The sequence below is a fragment of the Lolium perenne genome, chromosome 7, assembly GCF_019359855.2.
Source record: "Lolium perenne isolate Kyuss_39 chromosome 7, Kyuss_2.0, whole genome shotgun sequence".
Classification (NCBI taxonomy): Eukaryota; Viridiplantae; Streptophyta; class Magnoliopsida; order Poales; family Poaceae; genus Lolium; species Lolium perenne.
The window spans coordinates 144309294-144334067 of NC_067250.2; the positions used below are offsets into that span (position 1 = coordinate 144309294).

General features: G+C 44.6%; 1 protein-coding gene across 1 annotated transcript; it reads left to right on the forward strand.

Moving 5' to 3' along the window:
• The first annotated feature begins 21413 nt into the window (after positions 1-21413).
• On the forward strand, positions 21414-24240 carry LOC127318609 (uncharacterized). The gene is made up of 4 exons (XM_051349092.2): positions 21414-22499; positions 23522-23612; positions 23762-23790; positions 23961-24240. Exons 1-4 carry the CDS (start codon positions 21449-21451, stop codon positions 24026-24028), a joined length of 1239 nt encoding a protein of 412 aa, XP_051205052.1. The 5' UTR covers positions 21414-21448; the 3' UTR covers positions 24029-24240.
• The last annotated feature ends 534 nt before the right edge of the window (positions 24241-24774 follow it).

The following is a 24774-nucleotide window of genomic DNA, read 5'->3' on the forward strand; positions in this document are numbered from 1 at the left end:
ATATTGTATTCATAATCAAATTTACTCTCCATAGTAGGTGGTAACAAAATACTACTATCATTATAATCATCATAAATAGGAGGCAAAGTATCATCAAAGTAAATTTTCTCCTCAATGCTTGGGGGACTAAAAAGATCATGCTCATCAAAACCAGCTTCCCCAAGCTTAGAATTTTCCATAGCATTAGCAACAATAGTGTTCAAAGCATTCATATTAATAACATTCCCATTAGCATGCATATAAAGTTCCATGGGTTTTTTAATTCTCTCTTCAAACACATCATGTCCTAATTCAAGATAAAGTTCATAAAGATCTCTCATATTTTTGTTGTTTTCCATTATGCCTAACTAGTGTAAACAAGAAACAAAAAGATGCAATTGCAGGATCTAAAGGAAATAGCTTCGAGCACAAACACAATGGCGCCGAGAAAATGCTTTGTTACACAGGAACCGGAGTATGAGTGCCTTTTACCTTTCCTCCCCGGCAACGGCGCCAGAAAAGTGCTTGATGTCTACGGGTGCTTCTATTCTTGTAGACAGTGTTGGGCCTCCAAGAGCAGAGGTTTGTAGAACAGCAGCAAGTTTCCCTTAAGTGGATCACCCAAGGTTTATCGATCTCAGGGAGGAAGAGGTCAAAGATATCCCTCTCATGCAACCCTGCAACCACAAAGCAAGAAGTCTCTTGTGTCCCCAACACACCTAATAGGTGCACTAGTTCGGCGAAGAGATAGTGAAATACAGGTGGTATAAATAAGTAGTAGCAACGGCACCAGAAAAGTGCTTTGCCCAGGATAGTAAACAAGCAGTAGTAACGCAGCAGTAGTAACGCAGCAGAAAGAGTAACGCAGCAAAGAGTAACGCAAAGAAACAAAGAAACAAGCAGCGATAGCAGTATTTAGGAACAAGGCCTAGGGATTAGACTTTCACTAGTGGACACTCTCAACTTTGATCACATAACAGAATAGATAAATGCATACTCTACACCCTCTTGTTGGATGATGAACACCACTAACTGTGTAGGATTACACGAACCCTCAATGACGGAGTTAACAAGCTCCACAATTCAATGTTCATATTTAAATAACCTTAGAGTGCATGACAGATCAACACAACTAAACCAAGTACTAACATAGCATGCACACTGTCACCTTCACGCTACGAAAGGAGGCATAGATCACATCAATACCATCATAGCAATAGTTAACTTCATAATCTACAAGAGATCATAATCATAGCCTACGCCAAGTACTAACACGGATGCACACACTGTCACCATTACACCGTGCAGGAGGAATAAACTACTTTAATAACATCACTAGAGTAGCACATAGATAAATTGTGATACAAAACACATTGCAATCATAAAGAGATATAAATAAGCACTTCACTATGCCCTTCAACAGTGAATAAGTATTCTGTGAAATATAGCCTAAGAGACCCACACGGTGCACACACTGTCACCTTTACACACGTGGGACAAGGAGTCTCCGGAGATCACATAAGTAAAATTCACTTGACTAGCATAATGACATCTAGATTACAAGCATCATCATATGAATGTCAATCATGTAAGGCAGCTCATGAGATTATTGTATTGAAGTACATAGGAGAGAGATGAACCACATAGCTACCGGTACAGCCCCGAGCCTCGATGGAGAACTACTCCCTCCTCATGGGAGACAGCAGCGTTGATGGAGATGGCGGTGGTGTCGATGGAGATGCCTTCCGGGGGCACTTCCCCGTCCCGGCGGCGTGCCGGAACAGAGACTCCTGTCCCCCAGATCTTGGCTTCGCGATGGCGGCGGCTCTGGAAGGTTTCTCGTACCGTGGCTTTTCCGTATCGAGGTTTTAGGTCGAGGGGCTTCTTATAGGCAAAGAGGCGGCGTCAGAAGGTCAACGAGGCGAAGACACCATAGGGCGGCGCGGCCAGGGCCTGGGCCGTGCCGGCCTATCATCTGGGGCCCCTGTGGCCCCCCTCTGGCGGCTCTCGGGTGTTCTGGATGCTTCCGGGGATTCTAAGATGCTGGGCGTTGATTTCGTCCGATTCCGAGAATATTTCCTTACTAGGATTTCTGAAACCAAAAACAGCAGAAAATAGCAACTGGCCCTTCGGCATCTCGTCAATAGGTTAGTTCCGGAAAATGCATAATAATGACATAAAGTATGCATAAAATATGTAGATATCATCAATAATGTGGCATGGAACATAAGAAATTATCGATACGTCGGAGACGTATCACATTACAATCAAAATCATTGACCTTCGTCTTAATGATGGGCTCCCAACCATCCTCGAGCTTCCTAGGAATAGAAGCTTCGCGTTCTAGTTTCTCTTCTCTAGCTTTTATGAGAGCATTTGTAATATGTTTCGTGAAAGCCAAATTTATCGCACTAGCATTAGGACTCTTAGCAAGTTTTTGTAAGAACTTTATAACTTTAGAGATGTGGCAATCATCAAAATTCAAACCATTATAATCTAAAGCAATGGGATCATCATCCCCAATGTTGGAAAAAATTTCAGCAGTTTTATCACAGGCAGTTTCAGCAGTTTTAGCAGTTTCAGGTAGTTTTTCGCGCTTTGCATTAGAAGTGGAAACATTGCTAACACCAATTCTTTTACCATTAATAGTAGGAGGTGCAGCATTTTGTGTGGCATTAGCATTACTAGTGGTGGTAATAGTCCAAACTTTAGCTATATTATCTTCTTTTTCATTTTCTTCTCTTTCCCACCTAGCACGCAATTCAGCCATCAATCTTATATTCTCATTAATTCTAACTTGGATGGCATTTGCTGTAGTAACAATTTTATTATGATGATTTTCATTAGGCATAACTTTCGATTTCAAAAGATCAACATCAGCAGCAAGACTATCGACTTTAGAAGCAAGTATATCAATTTTCCCAAGCTTTTCTTCAACAGATTTGTTAAAAGCAGTTTGTGTACTAATAAATTCTTTAAGCATGGCTTCAAGTCCAGGGGGTGTGTTCCTATTATTGTTGTAAGAATTCCCATAAGAATTACCGTAGCCGTTGCCATTATTATAAGGATATGGCCTATAGTTGTTACTAGAATTGTTCCGATAAGCATTGTTGTTGAAATTATTATTTTTAATGAAGTTTACATCAACATGTTCTTCTTGTGCAACCAATGAAGCTAACGGAACATTATTAGGATCAACATTAGTCCTATCATTCACAAGCATAGACATAATAGCATCAATCTTATCACTCAAGGAAGAGGTTTCTTCGACATAATTTACCTTCTTACCTTGTGGAGCTCTTTCCGTGTGCCATTCAGAGTAATTGATCATCATATTATCAAGAAGCTTTGTTGCTTCACCAAGAGTGATGGACATAAAGGTACCTCCAGCAGCTGAATCCAATAGGTTCCGCGAAGAAAAATTCAGTCCTGCATAAAAGGTTTGGATGATCATCCAAGTAGTCAGTCCATGGGTTGGGCAATTTTTAACCAAAGATTTCATTCTTTCCCATGCTTGTGCAACATGCTCATTATCCAATTGTTTAAAATTCATTATGCTACTCCTCAAAGATATAATTTTAGCAGGGGGATAATATCTACCAATAAAAGCATCCTTGCATTTAGTCCATGAATCAATACTATTCTTAGGCAGAGATAGCAACCAATCTTTAGCTCTTCCTCTTAATGAGAAAGGGAACAATTTTAATTTTATAATGTCACCATCTACATCTTTATACTTTTGCATTTCACAAAGTTCAACAAAATTATTGAGATGGGCAGCAGCATCATCAGAACTAACACCAGAAAATTGCTCTCGCATCACAAGATTCAGTAAAGCAGGTTTAATTTCAAAGAATTCTGCTGTAGTAGCAGGTGGAGCAATAGGTGTCATAAGAAATCATTATTATTTGTGGTTGTGAAGTCACACAACTTAGTATTTTCAGGAGTACCCATTTTAGCAGTAGTAAATAAAACAAACTAGATAAAGTAAATGCAAGTAACTAATTTTTTTGTGTTTTTGATATAGCAAACAAGATAGTAAATAAAGTAAAACTAGCAACTAATTTTTTTGTGTTTTGATTTAGTGCAGCAAACAAAGTAATAAATAAAACTAAGCAAGACAAAAACAAAGTAAAGAGATTGGGATGTGGAGACTCCCCTTGCAGCGTGTCTTGATCTCCCCGGCAACGGCGCCAGAAAACAGTCTTGATACGCGTACAACACGCGACCGTTGGGAACCCCAAGAGGAAGGTGTGATGCGTACAGCGGCAAGTTTTCCCTCAGTATGAAACCAAGGTTTAATCGAACCAGTAGGAGCCAAGAAGCACGTTGAAGGTTGATGGCGGCGAGATGTAGTGCGGCGCAACACCAGGGATTCCGGCGCCAACGTGGAACCTGCACAACACAAACCAAGTACTTTGCCCCAACGAAACAGCGAGGTTGTCAATCTCACCGGCTTGCTGTAACAAAGGATTAGATGTATAGTGTGGAAGATGATTGTTTGCAGAAAACAGTAGAACAGTATTGCAGTAGATTGTATTTCGGTAAAGAGAATTGGACCGGGATCCACAGTTCACTAGAGGTGTCTCTCCCATAAGATAAATAGCATGTTGGGTGAACAAATTACAGTTGGGCAATTGACAAATAAAGAGGGCATGACCATGCACATACATATTATGATGAGTATAGTGAGATTTAATTGGGCATTACGACAAAGTACATAGACCACTATCCAGCATGCATCTATGCCTAAAAAGTCCACCTTCAGGTTATCATCCGAACCCCTTCCAGTATTAAGTTGCTAACAACAGACAATTGCATTAAGTATTGCGCATAATGTAATCAGTAACTACATCCTCGAATATAGCACCAATGTTTTATCCCTAGTGGCAACAGCACATCCATAATCTTAGAGATTTCTGTCACTTCCCCAGATTCACGGAGACATGAACCCACTATCGAGCATAAATACTCCCTCTTGGAGTTAATAGCAAAAACTTGGCCAGAGCCTCTACTAATAACGGAGAGCATGCAAGATCATAAACAACACATAGATATAAATTGATAATCAACATAACATGGTATTCTCTATTCATCGGATCCCAAAAAACACAACATATAGAATTACAGATAGATGATCTTGATCATGTTCGGCAGCTCACAAGACCCGACAATTAAGCACAATGAGGAGAAGACAACCATCTAGCTACTGCTATGGACCCATAGTCCAGGGGTGAACTACTCACACATCACTCCGGAGGCGACCATGGCGGCGTAGAGTCCTCCGGGAGATGAATGCCCTCTCCGGCAGGGTGCCGGAGGCGATCTCCTGAATCCCCCGAGATGGGATTGGCGGCGGCGGCGTCTCTGGAAGGTTTTCCGTATCGTGGCTCTCGGTACTGGGGGTTTCGCAACGAAGGCTTTAAGTAGGCGGAAGGGTAGGTCAGGGGGCGACGCGAGGGGCCCAGGAGACAGGGCGGCGCGGCCAAGGGTGGGGCCGCGCCGCCTGCCCTCCTGGCCACCTCGTGGCCCCACTTCGTTGACTCTTCGGTCTTCTGGAAGCTTCGTGGCAAAATAGGACCCTGGGCGTTGATTTCGTCCAATTCCGAGAATATTTCCTTACTAGGATTTCTGAAACCAAAAACAGCGAAAACAAAGAATCGGCACTTCGACATCTTGTTAATAGGTTAGTTCCAGAAAATGCACGAATATGACATAAAGTGTGCATAAAACATGTAGATATCATCAATAATGTGGCATGGAACATAAGAAATTATCGATACGTCGGAGACGTATCAGACGTCATCGCGCCGAGCTTCGAACCCGAAGAGGACAATGGAGTCCCTAACGCTTCATCTTTCCCATGTTATAACTTTTTGAATAATGCAGGGTTGCTGAATGATTTCTTGACCCTCGTTGGTAAGGCGGGCTTAACCGCCTATATGAAAGATGAGAGGGAGCAATACCACATGCTCACTAAAATCTTTGTTGAGAGCTTTAAGTTCAACAACAAGCACTATCACCCGACGGTTACATTCAAGATCTATGGTAATCCTGTTACTATGAAGTTGGAAGATTTTTGTATTGCATTGGATATTGCCCCTGTAGGTACAGCGAAGAGGATCGAGGACAATTCCAGGGCTTTGCTTGAGCTCTATCGAGAGATCACCAATGATGATTGCCGCACCATTCAGCGTGGCAAGATAAGAAACATCCAACTCCCCGCCATTAAGTATTTTGCCTACTACCTTGCTACTAGCATTCTTGGTAGGGAGAACACTAGCAATATTTCTAGCTATCATCTTGCTTTCTTAATTGATGCACTCACTGAAGAGACACCTTATCATCTTGGTGCTCTTGTTGCTCGCCGCTTGTCTAACAGGGGGCCTATTTTTGGAGGAATTATTGCATCGCGCATTTTAGCATATCTAGATCTTCCTCTTGACCCTACTGATGTGAAATTAACTCCTATAAGGCTTGATATTGCTGCTATGAAAAGTCATCAATTTGTTACAGCTGACTCTAGTTCAGATAATATGGTCTATATAATGTTGTTTTCTGACGGGGATGAGAGGGAAATCCCTTTGCAGCAGCAAGATTTGTTCAGTATTGACAGGAAACCATGGTCGCGCTCTAAGGAGGAGGTGGATGAGCAACTGAAGATACAGGGCTTCCACCAGCAGCATGACTCCGAGGACGCCGAGCCCTCCTACGACTACACCGTCACGTATCCGGGTGCTTCTTCCAACACATACCCGGAATATGATCCATCTTCGTCATACTACGGAGGTGCCACTTCATGGGCACCATGGGATTGAACTCCACTTAGGCCAAAAGCCTAAGCTTGGGGGAGGTATACCGGCATCACTCATTCTTTGCTTATTATGGTTGCTGGATACTTGTATATACTTGTTTAGCTTCTTTAAGTGGTTTTCTGATAAGAGGGAGATGATATTTGGGGAAGTGCTGATTGAAAACAGATTCTGGACTGATACCAAAAAAAATCTCAAACACAGCCAGAACGTTATTTTGTGAAGCCAATTTTTGCGCATGTTCCCCAGGTTGTTATCTAACTTTAATTAGTTGAACACTTTTCGATCTGGGCAGCGGAAGAATTTCTTAAAAATTGATTACTGTACTGCTGTCAAGTTTGACGAATTCCTGCTGCTTCGTGTTTATGTGACTCTTCTAGTTTTCATTTTCTTGTTTTTGCTTTGTTTCTTTCCTAAAACACAAAAAGACCAAAAATATTTCTGTTGTTTCTCTTCACCATTTGCTTATTTTGGTTTGTTGCTTTTATTTTGCTTTATTTGCTATCGTTGGTTTGCTATAAGAAAATCCAAAAAGATTTTGCTTTGTTTGCTTGTTTCCCTTTGTTCTTGTTTCCAATTCGAAAACACCAAAAATATTTGCTGTTCTTCTTTGGTTTTGTAAAGTTCATTATGAGTTCAATGGTCTTCGGTGGCTGGAGCGTGGTTTTCATTTCATATTATTCAAGCTACACAAGTGAAAGGCAATAATGACGATCTACGACAATTCGACTGTGGTGATAGGCTGGTATGAACTCTATTTGTTTCCATTTTTGTACATATACTCATCCATGTGAGCATGCTTAGTTGGTTCATGTGAGGTATATGTCATTTAAGAAAGTCTAGTAGTTCATGATCTCTCATGTTTAGCTCCAATTTATTAATATGAGTAGCATGTCATGGATGTTTTCTTGCATTGTTTTATTCATAAATAGGTATGACATTGTGGTATCCTCCTCTGAATAATTCATTTGAATTGACTTGGCACATGCTCACGCATGCATATGACTAAACAAAAGTCAATTAAGCCTCGATGATTTACTTTGCTTCAGAGTTCTTGTATCACTTTTATGCCTCCGTTAATTTATTTTGCCGCAAGCATGATTATGACAGTGACTGCTCTCTTGATTTGTCGCTCCCCAGTCTATTGCTAGCCTTCACTTGTACTGAGCGGGAACGCTGCTCGTGCTTCCAAACCCCTGAAAACCAAGTTGTTCCGAAGTGTCCACCATAAATACCTATGCATGGCATTTCAAACCATTCCAAGTAAATTCTCATGCGCTACCTTTAAACCTTCAAAATGCTTCTCAATTTGTGTTAATGTTTTATAGCTCATGAGGAAGTATGTGGTGTTTATCTTTCGACCTTGTCATTTACTTTTGACAGACTTTCATAATAAGAGCTGGCAACGGGGTGCCCAGCCCCAACTAATAACTTCATTAATGATTCTCTTCACATGTTTTGCCCTGATTCATCAGTAAGCAACTTCATTTTGCAAATAGACACTCCTCCATGGTATGAGATTGATGGAAGGCACCCGAGGATTCGGTTAGCCATGGCTTGTGTAAGCAAAGGTTGGGGGGAGTGTCACCCATAATAAAACTAAAGTACATGTGTAAACAAAAGAGAAGGGGGATGATCTACCTTGCTGGTAGAAATAACGTCCTTCATGGGAGCCGCTCTTGAAAGTCTGGTTGGCGAGGTAGTTGGTGTACCCATTACCATTCGTTGACAACAACAAACACCTCTCAAAATAATTTTACTCCTGTTTTAAAAATGAAAAGCTCTAGCGCATGTTAATCCTTGCTTCCCTCTGCGAAGGGTCAATCTTTTACTTTCATGGTGTGTCACCATCCTTTCTTTGAGCACTTTCTTGAGAGCACAATTGTCATTCTTAGTATAATATGCTTGTCCCAAAATATGATTGACTGTGGTATAACTTTGATGCTTTTATCTTTGATAATCTCTATTTCTAGTCTTTCTATGAACCTCAGAGGTGCCTGAGCATTTATGTTTTGCTGATCAAATACGGGCAAGTGAGATACCACTTTATCATATCCTTTTATGAACATTGCAATCCTGCTGATAGACATGATTCATGATGCTTATTATTAATTTATTGGTACCTTTCCATGATTGACATAGCTATTGGATGATCTTATTTGCATGTATCTTATTATGAATTGCCTAAGTACTTGTCCATATCATGAGAATATTTACATCATATGAACAAATGTGTTCGTGAAAGTTCTTTTATCGCACTCAGTTGTTAACTGAATTGCTTGAGGACAAGCAATAAGCTAAGCTTGGGGGGAGTTGATACGTCCAAAACGTATCTACTTTCCCGAACACTTTTGCTATTGTTTTGCCTCTAATTTGTGTATTTTGGATACAACTAACACGGACTAACGATGTTTTCAGCAGAATTGCTCTGGTGTCTCATTTTTGTGCAGAAATTCAACTTTCGGGAAAATCCTCGGAATTTATACCAAAGGGCCTATTTTACCAAAAGAATCACGGAGCCAGAAGGGCAGGCCTGGGGGAGGCCCAGGGCCCCCAGATGCTAGGCCAGCGCGGCCTGGAGGGGGGCTCGCCGCCCTAGCATGTGGCCCCCTCGGCTGCCCTCTGACGCCCTCCTCTGGACTACTTAAGGGTTTCGATCTAAAAACGCGAGAGGAGAAGTCGAAGTCGCCAGAAACCATCCAGTACGCCGCCATAGTCGCGAAACTCCATCTCGGGACCAGAAACTCCGTTCTGGCACTCCGCCGGGATGGGGAATTGGAGGAGATCATCGCCATCATCATCATCGACGCCTCTCCATCGACCAGCCATGTTTCCCCCATCCATGTGTGAGTAATTCCCCCGCTGTAGGCTGAAGGGGATGGTAGGGATTGGATGAGATTGGTCATGTAATAGCATAAGACTGTTAGGGCATAGTGCCTAGTGTCCGTAATTGGTACTTTGATGATATTGTTGCAACTTGTTATGCTTAATGCTTGTCACTAGGGCCCGAGTGCCATGATCTCAGATCTGAACATGTTATTGTTTCATGATGATATGCATTGTTTTATGATCTTACCTGCAAGTTGTATACACATGTCGCTGTCCGGAACCCGAGGCCCCAAAGTGACAGAAATTGGGACAACCGGAGGGGAAGGCGGTGATGTGAGGATCACATGTGTTCACGGAGTGTTAATGCTTTGCTCCGGTACTCTATTAAAAGGAGTACCTTGATTTCCAGTAGATTCCCTAGAGGCCCGGCTGCCACCGGCTGGTAGGACAAAAGATGTTGTGCAAGTTTCTCATTGCGAGCACGTACGACTATATACGGAACACATGCCTATGGATTGCTTAGTACTTGGACACCGTTTTATTATTATCTGCAAATGCCCTGCTTTGATTTTACATGAGTTTCTCTCATCCATGCAACGCCCATCATCCATCCCTGTGCCTACAGTATTTTAATCCTGTTGTTTACTATAATCACTACTGCTGTCTTTGTTCCACTGCTGTTGTTATTTCACTACTGTTACTGCTATAAACTGTTACTACTGATAAACTCTTGCGAGCAAGTCTGTTTCTAGGTGCAGCTGAATTGACAACTCCGCTGTTAAGGCTTTCAAGTATTCTTTGTCTCCCCTTGCGTCGAATCAATAAATTGGGTTTTACTTCCCGCGAAGACTGTTGCGATCCCCTATACTTGTGGGTCATCAGGTTCCACCATAGAGACAAAAGCGTGGTGCTCACAAAAGTTTGCTAGTTGCCTCCGGGTGGTTACTTTGCTCTTTAGATCACCGATGACATTACGCAAAGAATGGGACTTGAGGCGCAAGTGTCTTGTAGTAGGATCTTCACGGCGAGAGTCGGCTAAAGGAGTAGATTCTTGTGGGTCCTCTTGGCTTTCATCACGGTTTAGGTCCTCTCCTTGACCTTCATTGTTGTTGAAAGGTGCATCATCATCATCATCATGATAGCCGGATGACTCGGGGGTACTAGGAATGGGATTGTCCATAAAGATCATCCTCGAGCCATTCGGAGAAGAACTTGAAGCTTGGCCTTGGTCACTTGATGTTGATTGTTGTGGTAGGTGAGCTTGCGGAAGATGTTGTTCTTGAGCTTGTTGTGGTGAGCTTGTACTTGATTGGTGTTGTAGATGTTGAGGTTGAACTTGAGGTTGTTGGAGAGGTTGGCATGCACTTGTAGGATCAACGGAAGAAGTTTGGCCTTGTGGTGTAGATGGCTCCACTTGGGTGGAACTTGGTCCTTCCCCGGTACTCATAGAAGGTAGCTCTTGAGGTCGGCGGATGCCAACACCCATCCTTCCTATGGCATCCGGGGGAATTGCATCTCCTTTCTCACAAGAAGCACTTCGCTCCTCCAAAGATCTATCATCTTCATCGAATGTCACATCACAAGATTCTACAACTCGCCCACTTGACTTGTTGAAGACTCTATAGGCGTGAGAACCCGTAGCATAGCCAATGAAAATTCCTTCTTGAGCTCTTGAATCAAACTTGGATAGACGTGTGTCTTTGACAAGCACATAGCATTTGCATCCGAAGACCTTGAAATATGACACATTTGGCTTGTTGCCGGTGAGAATCTCATATGGTGTATTCTCAAGACCTTTGCGAAAGTAGAGACGATTAGTAGCATGGCATGCGGTAGAGATAGCTTCCGCCCAAAAATTGTAGTTAGACTTGTATTCCATCATCATGGTTCGAGCGGCTTCGATCAAGGTTCGATTCTTCCTTTCGGTGACCCCATTTTGTTGGGGAGTATATGGCGTGGAGTATTGATGTTGGATTCCTTCGTCGCCGAGGAAGTCATCCAAGGTGTAGTTCTTGAACTCCGTTCCATTGTCGCTCCTTATTGCGAGGATCTTGTTGTCGTACTTGCGTTGAACTTGATTGGCAAACTCCATCATGGTCCGTTGAGTCTCACTCTTGTACTTGAAGAAGAATACCCAACAATAGCGTGAATAGTCATCAACAATGAGATGCAATACTTCTTTCATACAAGACTTTCATGAGACGGTGGACCGAAGAGATCAACATGTAGGAGCTCCGAGCATCTTGTGGTAGAGATGATAGTCTTGGCCTTGTGAGGAGCTCCATGCATTTTTCCTTATACGCAAGCCTGATACGTCTCAAACGTATCTATAACTTCTTATGTTCCATGCTAGTTTTATGACAATACTCATATTATTTATATACACTTTATATCATTTATATGCATTTTCCGGCACTAACCTATTAACAAGATGTCGAAGCGCCAGTTCCTGTTTTCTGCTGTTTTTGGTTTCAGAAATCCTACACAGGATATATTCTCGGAATTGGACGAAACAAAAGCCCGGGGTCTTATTTTCCACGGAGCCTTCCAGAAGTCCGAAGAGGAAAAGAAGAAGAGCCGAGGTGGCCCCACACCACCTGGCGGCGCAACCAAGGAGGGGGGCGCACCGCCCTAGGGTGTGGGCCCCTCGAGCCTCTCCCGACTCTGCCTCTTCGCCTATTTATTCTCTCCGTCGCGAAAACCCTATTACCGAGAGCCACGATACGAGAAAAGTTCCAGAGACGCCGCCACCAATCCCATCTCGGGGGATTCAGGAGATCGCCTCCGGCACCCTGCCGGAGAGGGGAATTATCACCCGGAGGACTCTACATCACCATGATCGCCTCCGGACTGATGTGTGAGTAGTTCATCCTTGGACTATGGGTCCATAGAAGTAGCTAGATGGTTGTCTTCTCCTCTTGTGCTATCATGTTTAGATCTTGTGAGCTGCCTATCATGATCAAGATCGTCTATTTGTAATGCTACATGTTGTGTTTGTTGGGATCCGATGAATATGGAATACTATGTCAAGTTGATTATTGATCTATCATATATGTGTTGTTTATGATCTTGCATGCTCTCCATTGCTAGTAGAGGCTCTGGCCAAGTTGATACTTGTGACTCCAAGAGGGAGTATTTATGCTCGATAGTGGGTTCATGCCTCCATTGAATGCAGGACAGTGATGAGAAAGTTCTAAGGTTATGGATGTGCTGTTGCCACTAGGGATAAAACAACAATGCTTTGTCTAAGGATATTTGTATTGTTTACATTACGCACCGTACATAATGCAATTGTCTGTTGTTTGCAACTTAATACTGGAAGGGGTGCGGATGTTAACCCAAAGGTGGACTTTTTAGGCATAGATGCATGCTGGATAGCGGTCTATGTTCTTTGTTGTAATGCCTTAAGTAAATCTCATATTAGTCATCATGATATGTATGTGCATTGTTATGCCCTCTCTATTTGTCAATTGCCCAACTGTAATTTGTTCACCCAACATGCTATTTCTTATTGGAGAGACACCACTAGTGAACTGTGGACCCCGGTCCATTCTTTTACATCTGAATACAATCTACTGCAATCATTGTTCTCTGCTGTTCTTTGTAAACAAACATCATTCTCCACACCATACGTTTAATCCTTTGTTTACAGCAAGCCGGTGAGATTGACAACCTCACTGTTAAGTTGGGGCAAAGTATTTTGATTGTGTTGTGCAGGTTCCACGTTGGCGCCGGAATCCCTGGTGTTGCACCGCACTACATTCCTCCACCAACAACCTTCACGTGGCCTTCATCTCCTACTGGTTCGATAACCATGGTTTCTTACTGAGGGAAAACTTGCTGCTGTACGCATCACACCTTCCTCTTGGGGTTCCCAACGGACGTGTGCTTTACGCGTCATCAAAGCCCTACAAACACGATCTTTACAAAAGGAGACATCTTCTTTTAGTCCGAGAATGTGGCCACCCTTGTGGAGACTTTGCAAAGTCCTCATGTTGACATGGGCTAGTCGGCGATGCCATAACCAACCCTTGTCACCTTTGGCGAATAGGCAAAGAGCGGAAGATGTTGTCTTTCCGGAGAAATCAACAACATACAATCCGTTCTCTACATATCCAACAAAAGCTACACGGGGTGTCTTGCTCCACAAGAGGACCACCATATGTTCATCAAAGAAAGTACATAGTCCCATATGAGCAATTTGATGAACGGAGAGTAAATTGTAACCAAGGGTCTCGACAAGGAGGACATTCACAAGTGAGATTCGGGTGTTACCACCACCTTGCCAAGACCCAATACCTTAGAGCACGTGTTGTCGCCATATGATACGGTAGAGTGAGAAGGCTCGAGGTCGACAACAATATTCTTGCTTCCGGTCATATGACTTGTGGCTCCACTATCAACCACCCACTTAGCGCCACCGGAAGCATAGTCCTCCGTGGATACCTTTGCCATAAGGCAATGAGAGTTGTGGGTGATGAGGTTCTCATTAGGAGAGTCGAAGAGGGAGATAGAGGGAGTGGTAATGGCGATGGCGGCCACTCCCTCTCCTTCCTTGTTGGAGCTCTTGTCCTCATGTTCTTCATCCTCGTCGGAGGAGTACTCTTCTCGAATGATGAAGGCTCTAGGCTTCTTGGTGAAGGAGACCTTGTCGTCATCGGGCTTGGAGGAGAACTTGGAGAATCCTTTGGAGAGAGACTTGAACTTTTCCTTGCGGACAAGCCTTCCACCATTATCTTCTCTTCTCTCAAACATACAATCCGCAACGAAATGATTCTTGTCGCCGCAATTGTAGCATGTTCTCCTCCTTTGCCCATCTCTTGGACTTGGACTCTTGGAGAAGTTTCTTGAAGAATCACGTAGTCTTCTTGATCTTGTGTTTCGGGACTTGTTTCCCTCCCAAAACTTCTTGGCGGCGAGTGTCATGTGCTCATGATAGTTGGTCTTGAGATCATCCGGTCCCCACTCAATGGGATCCTCATCGCTTTCACTAGCCTCATGAACCTTCATCTTCAATGCACGGTTGGGCTTGCGGGTGTTGTGGGCGCGAGCAACAAGATCCTCCGCATTCTTCTTGGAGATGTCCAAAGCGATGACTTCGCTAAGAACTTCATCGGATGTCATAGCACGGAAAGAGGCGTTTTGGCGGATGGCCGTCAACTTCACTTCCTCATAAGGGAGGAGAGCGTTGTAGAACTTGCGCTTGATCCAATGGTCATCCACAAACATTGCTCCAAGATCTTGCATTTGCACGGCAAGAGCGATGAGGCGCCGATACATTTCTTCGGGGGTCTCTCCTTCATTCATGACAAAGTTGTCGTCCATGTTGTTCACTTCATCAAAACGAGAGCTTTGGATGCTCTCATTTCCGAGGAAGAGCTTGTCGAGTTTATCCCATGCTTCCTTGGCGGTCTTGAGCGAGCGGATATGAGCGCGGTCGTTGGGCGTGACGGCCATGTGAATCATGTTGATAGAGGTGGCGTTGAGTTGGTCATCCACCACTTCTCTTCTTGTCAAGTTCTTTGGGTCTCGTGGTGAGTAGCCCTCCTTGATGATGCGCCAAAGCTCGGTAGATGCGCTGCGCACATGAGAACGCATTAAGAATTGCCAATTTTCAAAGCTATTTGATTCAAGTAACGGTGGTGAACCATGCGACAAGATATGTGGCATAGGTATTGGAACGTTTATGGTGTAATCACTTGGTGGTGGCACCGCATGATTACCGCCTAGGCGTTCCGCAACCAGTGTCTCATCCTTCCCCTTTGTTGAAGTGTCGGTTTCCCCAAGCCCTTCCTTTTGTGGATCTTTTGTCGATTGCGCGACAAAATCAACAAGAGGAAATTGGTTAACTTTTGGTGGGGGATCCTCGACACTTGCCTTAAGATCTATGATAGGGGTTGGTTTTTGAGGAACCAACTCCAACTCCATCATCATTGTCTTCATTTGGTTAGCGATAGATGACTCCAATTTCTTGAGGTCATCCAACGTAGCTGTTGTGCTATCGACGGGTGATGATGGAGCAGGTGGCACAAGGGAAGGTGACCCATTCACAACCGTTTCTTGTTCGGCCATTTCTTAGGCGGTAAAGCCCGAGCAAGAAAACCTTGCTCTGATACCACTTGAATGGATCGTAACGAACAAGAGGGGGGGTGAATGGACGCTACATCAAGTTTTAGTCTTTTTCAATTTTAGCGGTGCGGAAGGTAAAGGTGAATCCTTTAATGGTGTTGGTGTTCCTACAGTGATCCTAGGACAAGTGCAACAAGCAAAGGAACAAGCAAGATAGTAAGAGTAAGGAGCGGGACAACCGGATGGCGCGGAGACGAGGCGAGGTTTGTTTCCCGCAGTTCCTCTCACAAAAGAGAGTACATCTGCGTTGAGGAGGTGCTAGCCTCACACAAGAGGCTAGGCGGCCACACCACGAAGGAAGGCCTCACCTTCTTCCTCGAGAGAGCTTCACAAAGGGGCTCCCCTTCTCCACTATGACACCGGTCGAGGCGGTGATTCCTTGACAAGGTTGGGGCGAGATCCACACCACACGGAGGCTCCCAACAACCTATGGAGCTAGCACAACACCAAGCTAGCCTCCATAGGTGCACTTTCTCCAAGATCCCACCATAGGAACCCTAACACCAAGATCCACTAAGGAGTAGCAAGTATTGGTGAAATCTCTCTTGGTAGAACTATAGATCGGGGTCTCCTCCACCACTTCTCGAAATTTGGGCAAGATTGGTTGGATGGTTGGGGAGATCCTCAAGGTTTAAGCTCAACAACAATGGAGGAGAGAGAGAGGAGAGATAAAAACAAGCTAGGGAAGAAGGGGTCTTTATATAGGTCCCTTCAAATCCAACCGTTAGGTGCAGTTTTTGCCTAAGCGGTACTACCGCTCTGAGTTCGAATCCCCACAGATCTGGTCCACGTGGACACAGAGCAGTACTACCGCTCGCGGTACCGCTCGAGGTACCGCAATAGGGTCCAAACCTTACTGGACTCAAAGCGGTACCATGACGGTACCGAAGCGGTACTGCCGTAACTAGATACGGTACCGTGAGCGGTACCATGGGCGATACTACCGCTTGCAAGCGGTATTACCGATCAAGGTACCGCAGAGGTACCGTAACTCGTACTGTGGGTCGAATTCGGCGCAGAACTTCAGAGCGGTACCGTGGGCGGTACCAGTGGGGGTAGCGGTACTACCGCTAATGGTACCGGTAGTACCGGCCTGACAAAAACTGTATTTCTCCCCTTTTTCTCTCCAACCATGTCACCTTGCGATACACACACAAAACCAGAAAACCTATAAACTACGCTTCAGTCCTCTGATCTTGACGTGTCCAGCGAGGTCACCGTGCATTTGCAAATCTAACAATGATACCCAAAGCACACGGTGAGAACCTTCAAGTGTTGTCATCAAACACACAAAACCCGGGGTTTAGACTTTGCTCTTACAGCTATGACTTTTAAGACATCTTCTAAGTTCAAACTGCAACCACACAACCCTGTCATGGATAAAATAATCATCACTAAAACCAGGCCGATTTCTGAATATGGTCGCTAACCCACGGTCGTAAAGTCAACCTAGTCGACTTGCTGGTGTACTATAAATGAACATACAAAATATGTGGCTAGGTAGTTCTTTCAAACAAAAAATTGATGCGTCTATCTATAAATAGAGACATTTAATTACAAAAAATCTGGTCATGGAAATGTATAAGAAATATTGTATAAAATTCCAAGTATGGAACACATCATATATATTTATTTCCAACATCAGTGGTCATTAGTACCAGCCTATAATTCAACAAGTGTTGACCCAATATAGGAAATTTTACAGACATTTACCTCCGGCAAAAGAGTTAGCCCTTTCTGGGAGGTAGTACATATGTTTTACAATGTATACAGATGTATTGCCTGGTCTAATATATCTGCAGAAACTGATCAATAAATTATTTTGTCCATGCAGATTATTAACTTGTTACTCCTGGTCATTTTGAGTACTTTTAACCGAACACACACATGAAAACATTGGGAATAAATACACATTAGCACATGCTCAGAGTTCAGAGCTTGTAACATTATCTTGCCTATCCCATTTGACTGTCTATCTAAGTAACAAAATTAGTTGCAGAAAAACTGTACGATTAAGAAACTTAGCTCCGTGAGGGAAATTTTCACCCCAGTTGATGGACATCCAATTATATGTTCTAGGCAACGGTGGGCTTCCTCAGGCCCGGTCAATCGCACAAAGCATTATTACGCAAATGAAAATATATGATCAAGTGGAAGGAATCAAGAACTCAAATTTACTCAGTAGGGGAAATAATTAACTCACCAAGGGCACTAAATACAGTGATGTTCAATGGAGTAGATGCTGATGAAATATATGGTTGAATGGAAGAAGAAATAAGCACTCATATTTATTCCTTGAAGGCCCCAGAAATAGTAAACACAATTTTTTTTTGTTAGAATCAGGACGCAAAGCAATACATAATTTTATGATCATGAAACAAATGAAATTATTGTTTCACTAATCAATATGGTGTTAACACACCACTTCAGATATTCGAGTTCGTTCAATGTCCCTAGGTAATTACTTATTTTAGTGAACTGCTTGATGGTTATTTGTATTTCTTCAGAGGAAGTTTTCACGGTGCATGGGAATATGAAAAACATATGCTACACTAATCACATTTTACGGGTACTTTTGATAAAACAAATTCATAGTAAGAGATTAAGGCTAGATAAAATATGAACAATATGCATCTCACGTGAAGGAAAAGGAGCATAAGATTTAGCTTACTTGTGAGATGCCCTTCAATTGCAGCACTGCAAATTCTAAACTGCTCGATTGGATGTTTTGACTGAATCACTGAAGCACATATATTTTCGCCTTCAGTCTGCTTTCACATTCACTCAATAACTTGTGAGCATGGGATAAATCCCACTTGCTGATAATCTTTTTCTTATGGCTCTAACAGAATTGTGCTAAGAAGAAAGAGCAAGATAATTAGATAATCCTAAGAAAATCCTATTGGTACAAGTGTGACGATGAAGATAATCCTTACGCCACACCGAAACTGATGCAGTTGAGCAGCCACTGCTGATCATGGCCTGGCCGGTGCTTAGACCGCTGAAGCCACCGCCACATGTGGTAGGCCTTTCAAATACAAATAATCCAACCGAAAATAAGTTTACGCCCAAACTTTGACCAAACAACTGATTGAGCACTGAACCAAACAACTGATCAAGCACTGATACTCGTACTCCTGTATATATTGATCAAATATAACAATTCATCAAGAACTGATTAAAATAATTGATATACCCTGATTGTCAGAGCATATTGCAGAGAATCTATAAATATGTATCCTTCATTTTTGACACTGTCCTCACTGAAAAATGGCATCCGAAATTTGACAGCATATTCTTAACAATCCACAGTATGCACAATGTTGTGCATCAGAGAAAGGGTGCCGTATGAAGGTATGTTTGGGAGCATTGTAAAATTCTCCATGTTAATAAAATACTCTTGTATGTTAAAGCACCAATAAAACGACTATAGACAACAGTTTTATCTTACATTTCTAAATTGCTGTTTGGATACAAAGCAGTTCCCTGCCCTTGTACAGTTTAGAATGAATATAGAAACAAAGATAGGAGGAGAGGGACTTTAGTATTCTACATAAGTATATAATCCGGTGTTTCTGCACTGATCTGAACATACGAAAATTCAGAAAACAATAATACTAAATGCACACATGGTACATAAACTGCTAAGAATATCAGAGAACGTCTGCTATTAAATCGAAGAGGACGTACACATGGTCTGCAACTGATTCACACATCTGATGCAGAAATCATCCCTAGCTGGAGGACGGGAGGAGTATCGAGGTGGAGAATAGGATGGGATCAGGGAAGTGGCGAGGGTAAGCCGGCAGCACCTTCCCTGCGTATTTGGCCGGATTAGCCTTCCTCCTGTACAGTGGTTGTTCAGCAGAGGCTGACGGCATCCTCAGGTGATTAGTCAGCGGCCGCGGGGAAGTCAGGAACTGCGGGTAGAGTGTCTCACCTTCTCGTATCCCCTCAACTCCTTCTGTCGTAGCCGCCCGAGGCCGATAATTTATTTCGCGTCGTGCGAGCATAGGAGGCGGCGGCTTGCGGCTAGGGTTTGGGGCCTGGAGACGTGTGGGCGTGGAAAACTGGCAATGGTGTGGGAGCGATGGAAATCTGGGAAGTAAATATGACAATAGTGGAGATGCGATGGCGGCGATCACGCGCGTGCGGGCGGTGGTCGATAGGAGTGTGATTTTCACGGGGATGAGGGGAGAACAAATGAATATGAATCGTTCGATTGATGCATATGAACGGTGGAGATTTGATTTTCCAACAGCACTTCATGCCTTTATAAGAGCATGTCTAACAGGCCCCGTATTTTTTCGCCCCGTAAAACGCGAGTAGAGGGCCCTGTATCCGGTTTTCACCGGCCGAAAACTCGGACGAGCTAGCAGAACCCGTATCCCCACCCCGTAAAACAGAGATTCTGTTTTACGGGGTGGGGATACGGGTTCTGCTAGCTCGTCCGAGTTTCCTGCCCCTCAAAACAGGGTTTTAGACAGCAATTTGCACAACAATTTCACATCAAACATAGCACATCCAAAATACATGATGCATAATTCATAGTTTTAACATCACAACGCGATCATAGGCAATGTTCAAGCCACGGAAGTTCCCAAATGTGATCGACCATCAACGGATCCATCGCCACCGGCGCCACCGCTCGCCGGAGACTCACCTTGAGCACGAGCTTGACGCGCAGCCTTCTTCCTCGCAATGATGTCCGCCTTGGTCTCGTTCCACCACGCCAGCTGATCCTCGTCCATGCCGCCGGTGCGCATCATCATGATTTCCCTCTCCTCGGCCAAGAGCTCCTTCATGGCCTTGGCTTCTTTGGCTGCCATCATCTTCATGTCAAGCTCGGCCTTCAACGTTGCACTCCCCATCGAATGCACCGATACCGGCGTCCAAATTCACCGCGGATTCGTTGAGCATGTCCAAGTAGGATGTTGTGGACTCAACATCGAACACCTTGTCTACGTCGATGGTGGGTGGCGGCGGCGCGGGCGGCGCAACGGCCGGAACGGACGGAGAAGGGCTCGTGACCTTGGAGGGCGGTGGAGGCGCGAGGCCGATGCGGCTGATTGCCTTTGTCCGCACCTTGGCCGGCGCGGCGCCCCTCGGCCCGGCCGCCTTGGTCTTCATCCGGCCCGCCTTCTTGGCAGCCGGTGGCGCTTCGCCCGGTGAATCGGCGGCCGCCGCAGATGCTTCAAAAAATTGCTTCGGGATCCTCTTCCTCTTCGACGGGATGGTGGAGGCGATCATGGCCGACACGACGCCGGCGGTCGGCGGACCTCCGACGGGGACATCAACCACCGCGCCCGAAGGAGGTGTACCGCCGGCGGTAGGCGGCTCTTGCGGACGGTCCATGGCGGCCGGATCCGGCCGGGAAGGGCGGGGCGGAGGAGATCGGGCAGCGGCGGCGGCGGTTGGCTTCAGCGAAACCCTTCGCGCGCAGTGGACTGGACGATACCGGTTTCGCCCACTATCCCCGCTCCCACCCCGCACATGTAGGGGGCGACGACCCGCCCCGTACTCGAAAACAGAAAAAAACGATGCGGGGGCCGTTTTTACGGGGCGTGCTAGACGGCCGGGTAGAGCCGAAACCCTCAAATCGGCGGTTATTATACGGGTTTGCCCCTTTTACGGGTCTGTTAGACCTGCTCTAAGTAGTACAGATTACAGGGAACCCTGATCCCTCGAATTCCTCAGCAATGGCTCCGGCGGCGGAGGAGTGGTTCATCCTGTACTGCGTCCCGAAGGTGTCGGCGGAGGAGGAAACGGAATCCACCAACATGTCCTTTACCTTCAACGAACCCCCGCTCCCCTCCCACGTAACCGTCGCGGATAACGCTCTCATCCGCACCGGCTTCTTCAACTACCCATACATCGCAGCCGCCGACCGCTGCGGCGTCCTTCTCCTCTGCGGCTACTCCAAGATCGGCTTCACCTACTACCTCTGCGACCCGTTGATCCGCAAGACGCTGGGCATCATCCCTCACGGCGGCGACCTGACGTGCCGCTTCTCCGTCGGCCTCATCAGTGATCGGAGTGACAGGTATTTCATGGTCGCCGAGCTCAACCCGTTGTCCCTTGCAGAGTGTGGCCGCGTCACGCTCCTCTGCACGCTGGACATGTGCGGTTGGGTCGAGAAGGAGTCCGAGTGCTCCAACATCCTGGTGAAAAGAGAGTGGTGCGGTGACGGCGTCCTCTCCCACAAAGGCTTCCTCTGGTGGTTTGACCTCTCTTACTGTATCCTAGCCTGCGACCCCTTCGCCGATAAGCCGCAGTTTCACCAAATCATGTTCCCGTCTGTTCCTGACGCTCTGCCATTCTACCCGAGCCCCATCTACGGTGATGTACACCGCTGCTTAAAGCTCAGCAAAGGCAGGCTGCGGTACGTTCAGATCCACGGCACCTCCCTTGAAAAGCTGCAGGTCAGCACGTGGACGCTCTCCTCCAGTGATCCGTCAAATGCCAAATGGACGAACCGGCTCGATGTGCCCTTTGAAAAGATCTGGGACGACCGGAGCTACAGGGAGAAAGGGCTGCCTCCGCAGGTCGTCCCTGCTGTGGTACTCGTCCACCCCATGAACGCCAGCGTGGTCTACTTCTTCCTTGAAAGGCACATGTTCTCCGTCGACCTGATGGAGAAGAAGGTGGTGGATTGCAAGGAGTTCAGCATTCAGGCACCGCCGCACAAAATATGCTCCTCCCGCCTGGTCCATGCTTGGCGGTTGCCGGTGGGGTTTACAAAACCGTCTGGTACCATCTCGTTCCCATTCCGCCTCTAGTGATTTTGGGATTTGCTTGTCAGGCAATAACATGTTAAATTGTTTGCAACAGTTGTTTTGATGGAGCACATAGAGCATATATTCTAGTTACTTGATTTAATGCATGATTATTTGATGGAGCACATAGAGCTTGCATGACTAGATAACTTTGTTGTTACTTTGGTCGGGTGGCACTTTATGTTTTCTTACTGGCTCGCTCACACGGAGTTTGCCATACTTGGTTGTATGCCGTTACTAGGATCCTTTCCTACTCAAAAGACACTCCTCGTTTCTATTATGCTGGTACAGAGCTCGGATTGTAACAACCTAATCAATTACCTATGTCACCTGTAAAGTAGAAGCCCGCACCACTCTTCTCTCACACCACTTGTTCTACCTCTCAGTTTTCTTTCTTGAAACAACCGAATCAGCCATTGTTGTTCCCAAAAGCTTTCACACGAATCCAGCTGCTGCTGGTCACTGTAGCGAGCCTCTGCAGTCGACTTCCTCTAGGTTACCTGTATTGCCGTGCTTCCCATGCCAACCCTGATCTTCCCTGCAATATCCCTCTTCATTGACAACGAACATTGGAATTTCAGTGATATCCAAAAGCTTGTCTTCTCTCATGAGGCTTTCATTGTACTATGAGGTTCCAAGCACATAGCCGTTTTTAGCTGCACACCCTATTCCAAACCCCAGGCTGCTTTACATTCTGGAAACCAACGTGTGTATTGATATGTTCATTCTATCCTGAAACGTTAAAAATATTTAATATTTCGCATGGTGTCCTGATTCCTCAGAACAAAACGAGTATCTATCTTGATTGAACTAGCAAATACATGCATAATTAGAGGCTGACAACTTGGGTGCCAAAAAAATGTAAAATTCTTTAACTATTTTGTTGGGTCATGGTACTCATGTTTCTGCCCAAATTTATGTTTCCTTATGTTATTAAATAAGGATACGCTGGGGCTCGAATTTGATCATCATTATATCTTCTTTTATAATTTGAAGGGCATGACCTGTCTCGTCTCATGGGAACTGATTTCGTGTGTCGTTCGAAATCCGTGGAGGATTTCCATACCAAAGCTGACATGATCATGAGGTAAGCCTATTTTTCACCCATGTAGACTGGTATTTCTTGCATTGTATGATAGGTTACTTTAGTAACCCCAAACTTTTGTTGTAAATAAGCCCTTTCTCATTATATGTTTCATAGCCTAATGAATGTAATCTTGTTCTCAATTGGTTCAGGTCGCGTCCCAAACCAGATGATGCCTGGGGTATGTAGGAGATCTAAGCTCCCAACTGTTCTATTCCAGTATTTTGGGCAGAGAATGTTTATTCACTAATTGGTTATGCTTTTGGGCTAAATGAAGTGCAAAAGAACAGTTCTTTTTTTTGTCTGGGTACTTCTTTGCTCACTAAATATTTGGGCATTATGTATGTGCAGGTCTTGAGGATATTGATGTTGATGAGGATGGATATGACTCAGACACCAACACGACGGAGGAGATTTAGCAGTCCGCATTGCCAACCACCCCACTCACCCGGTGCCGGCTTCTGCACTTTCACTTGTGTTGCTTTTACCATGCTGATCATTTAGTTTGTTTGGTCTTCTAGCAGCATCGGGTCGTTTGGAGTTGTCAGAACATTACAATAATTATTGTATAATGTTTGTGGATTTGATTGGCCAGTCAAGTTGTCTAATGATTATTTGTTGCTACATAAATAGTGGAATTGGATTTCAGTCGCGGATCCAATGGATTGGGTGGCCACACGTTTTTTTTTTAATCAATTTTTGCTCTAAAAATTTGGGTATCTGAAATCGTTAGACAGGCACCTTTTAACATTTTGCATTTTCAGAGTAGTCATGTCATCTTTCCCTGGATTATTTCGTTCTTGCGCAGGCAATGAGCAGTACTACAGAGTACTACCTCTCTCCACAAAAGGATGTCTTTAATTTTTTTTTTGGATGTATCTATATGATTTTGGCTCACAAGAGATTCTTAGAAGTGGAGACAGAAGAGCTGGCAAAAAAAATGCAGAAATGTTAAAATAATTGACAAAAAGAGTCAGTTAAATGTTGAATACTGGCGAACGTGCAATAAATGGTAGATATGACTTGCATGATCACACAACAATAGCCAATGCTATACAAATCATAAATGTAATAGCAGGTAACAAAATGGACATACAGAGCATTGGTAGTTCTCTAATAGTCCAATCCAGGCTGAGCAGGCAGGTATGCTGAGGCAACAATACCT

Bases quoted from the DNA above. Each gene is read 5' to 3' on its own strand.
- LOC127318609 (XM_051349092.2), top strand. From the start codon at position 21,449: ATGGCTCCGGCGGCGGAGGAGTGGTTCATCCTGTACTGCGTCCCGAAG. The intron at 22,500-23,521 runs GTACCATCTCGT...TATAATTTGAAG, and splicing joins GGGGTTTACAAAACCGTCTG to GGCATGACCTGTCTCGTCTC. The intron at 23,613-23,761 runs GTAAGCCTATTT...CAATTGGTTCAG, and splicing joins AAAGCTGACATGATCATGAG to GTCGCGTCCCAAACCAGATG.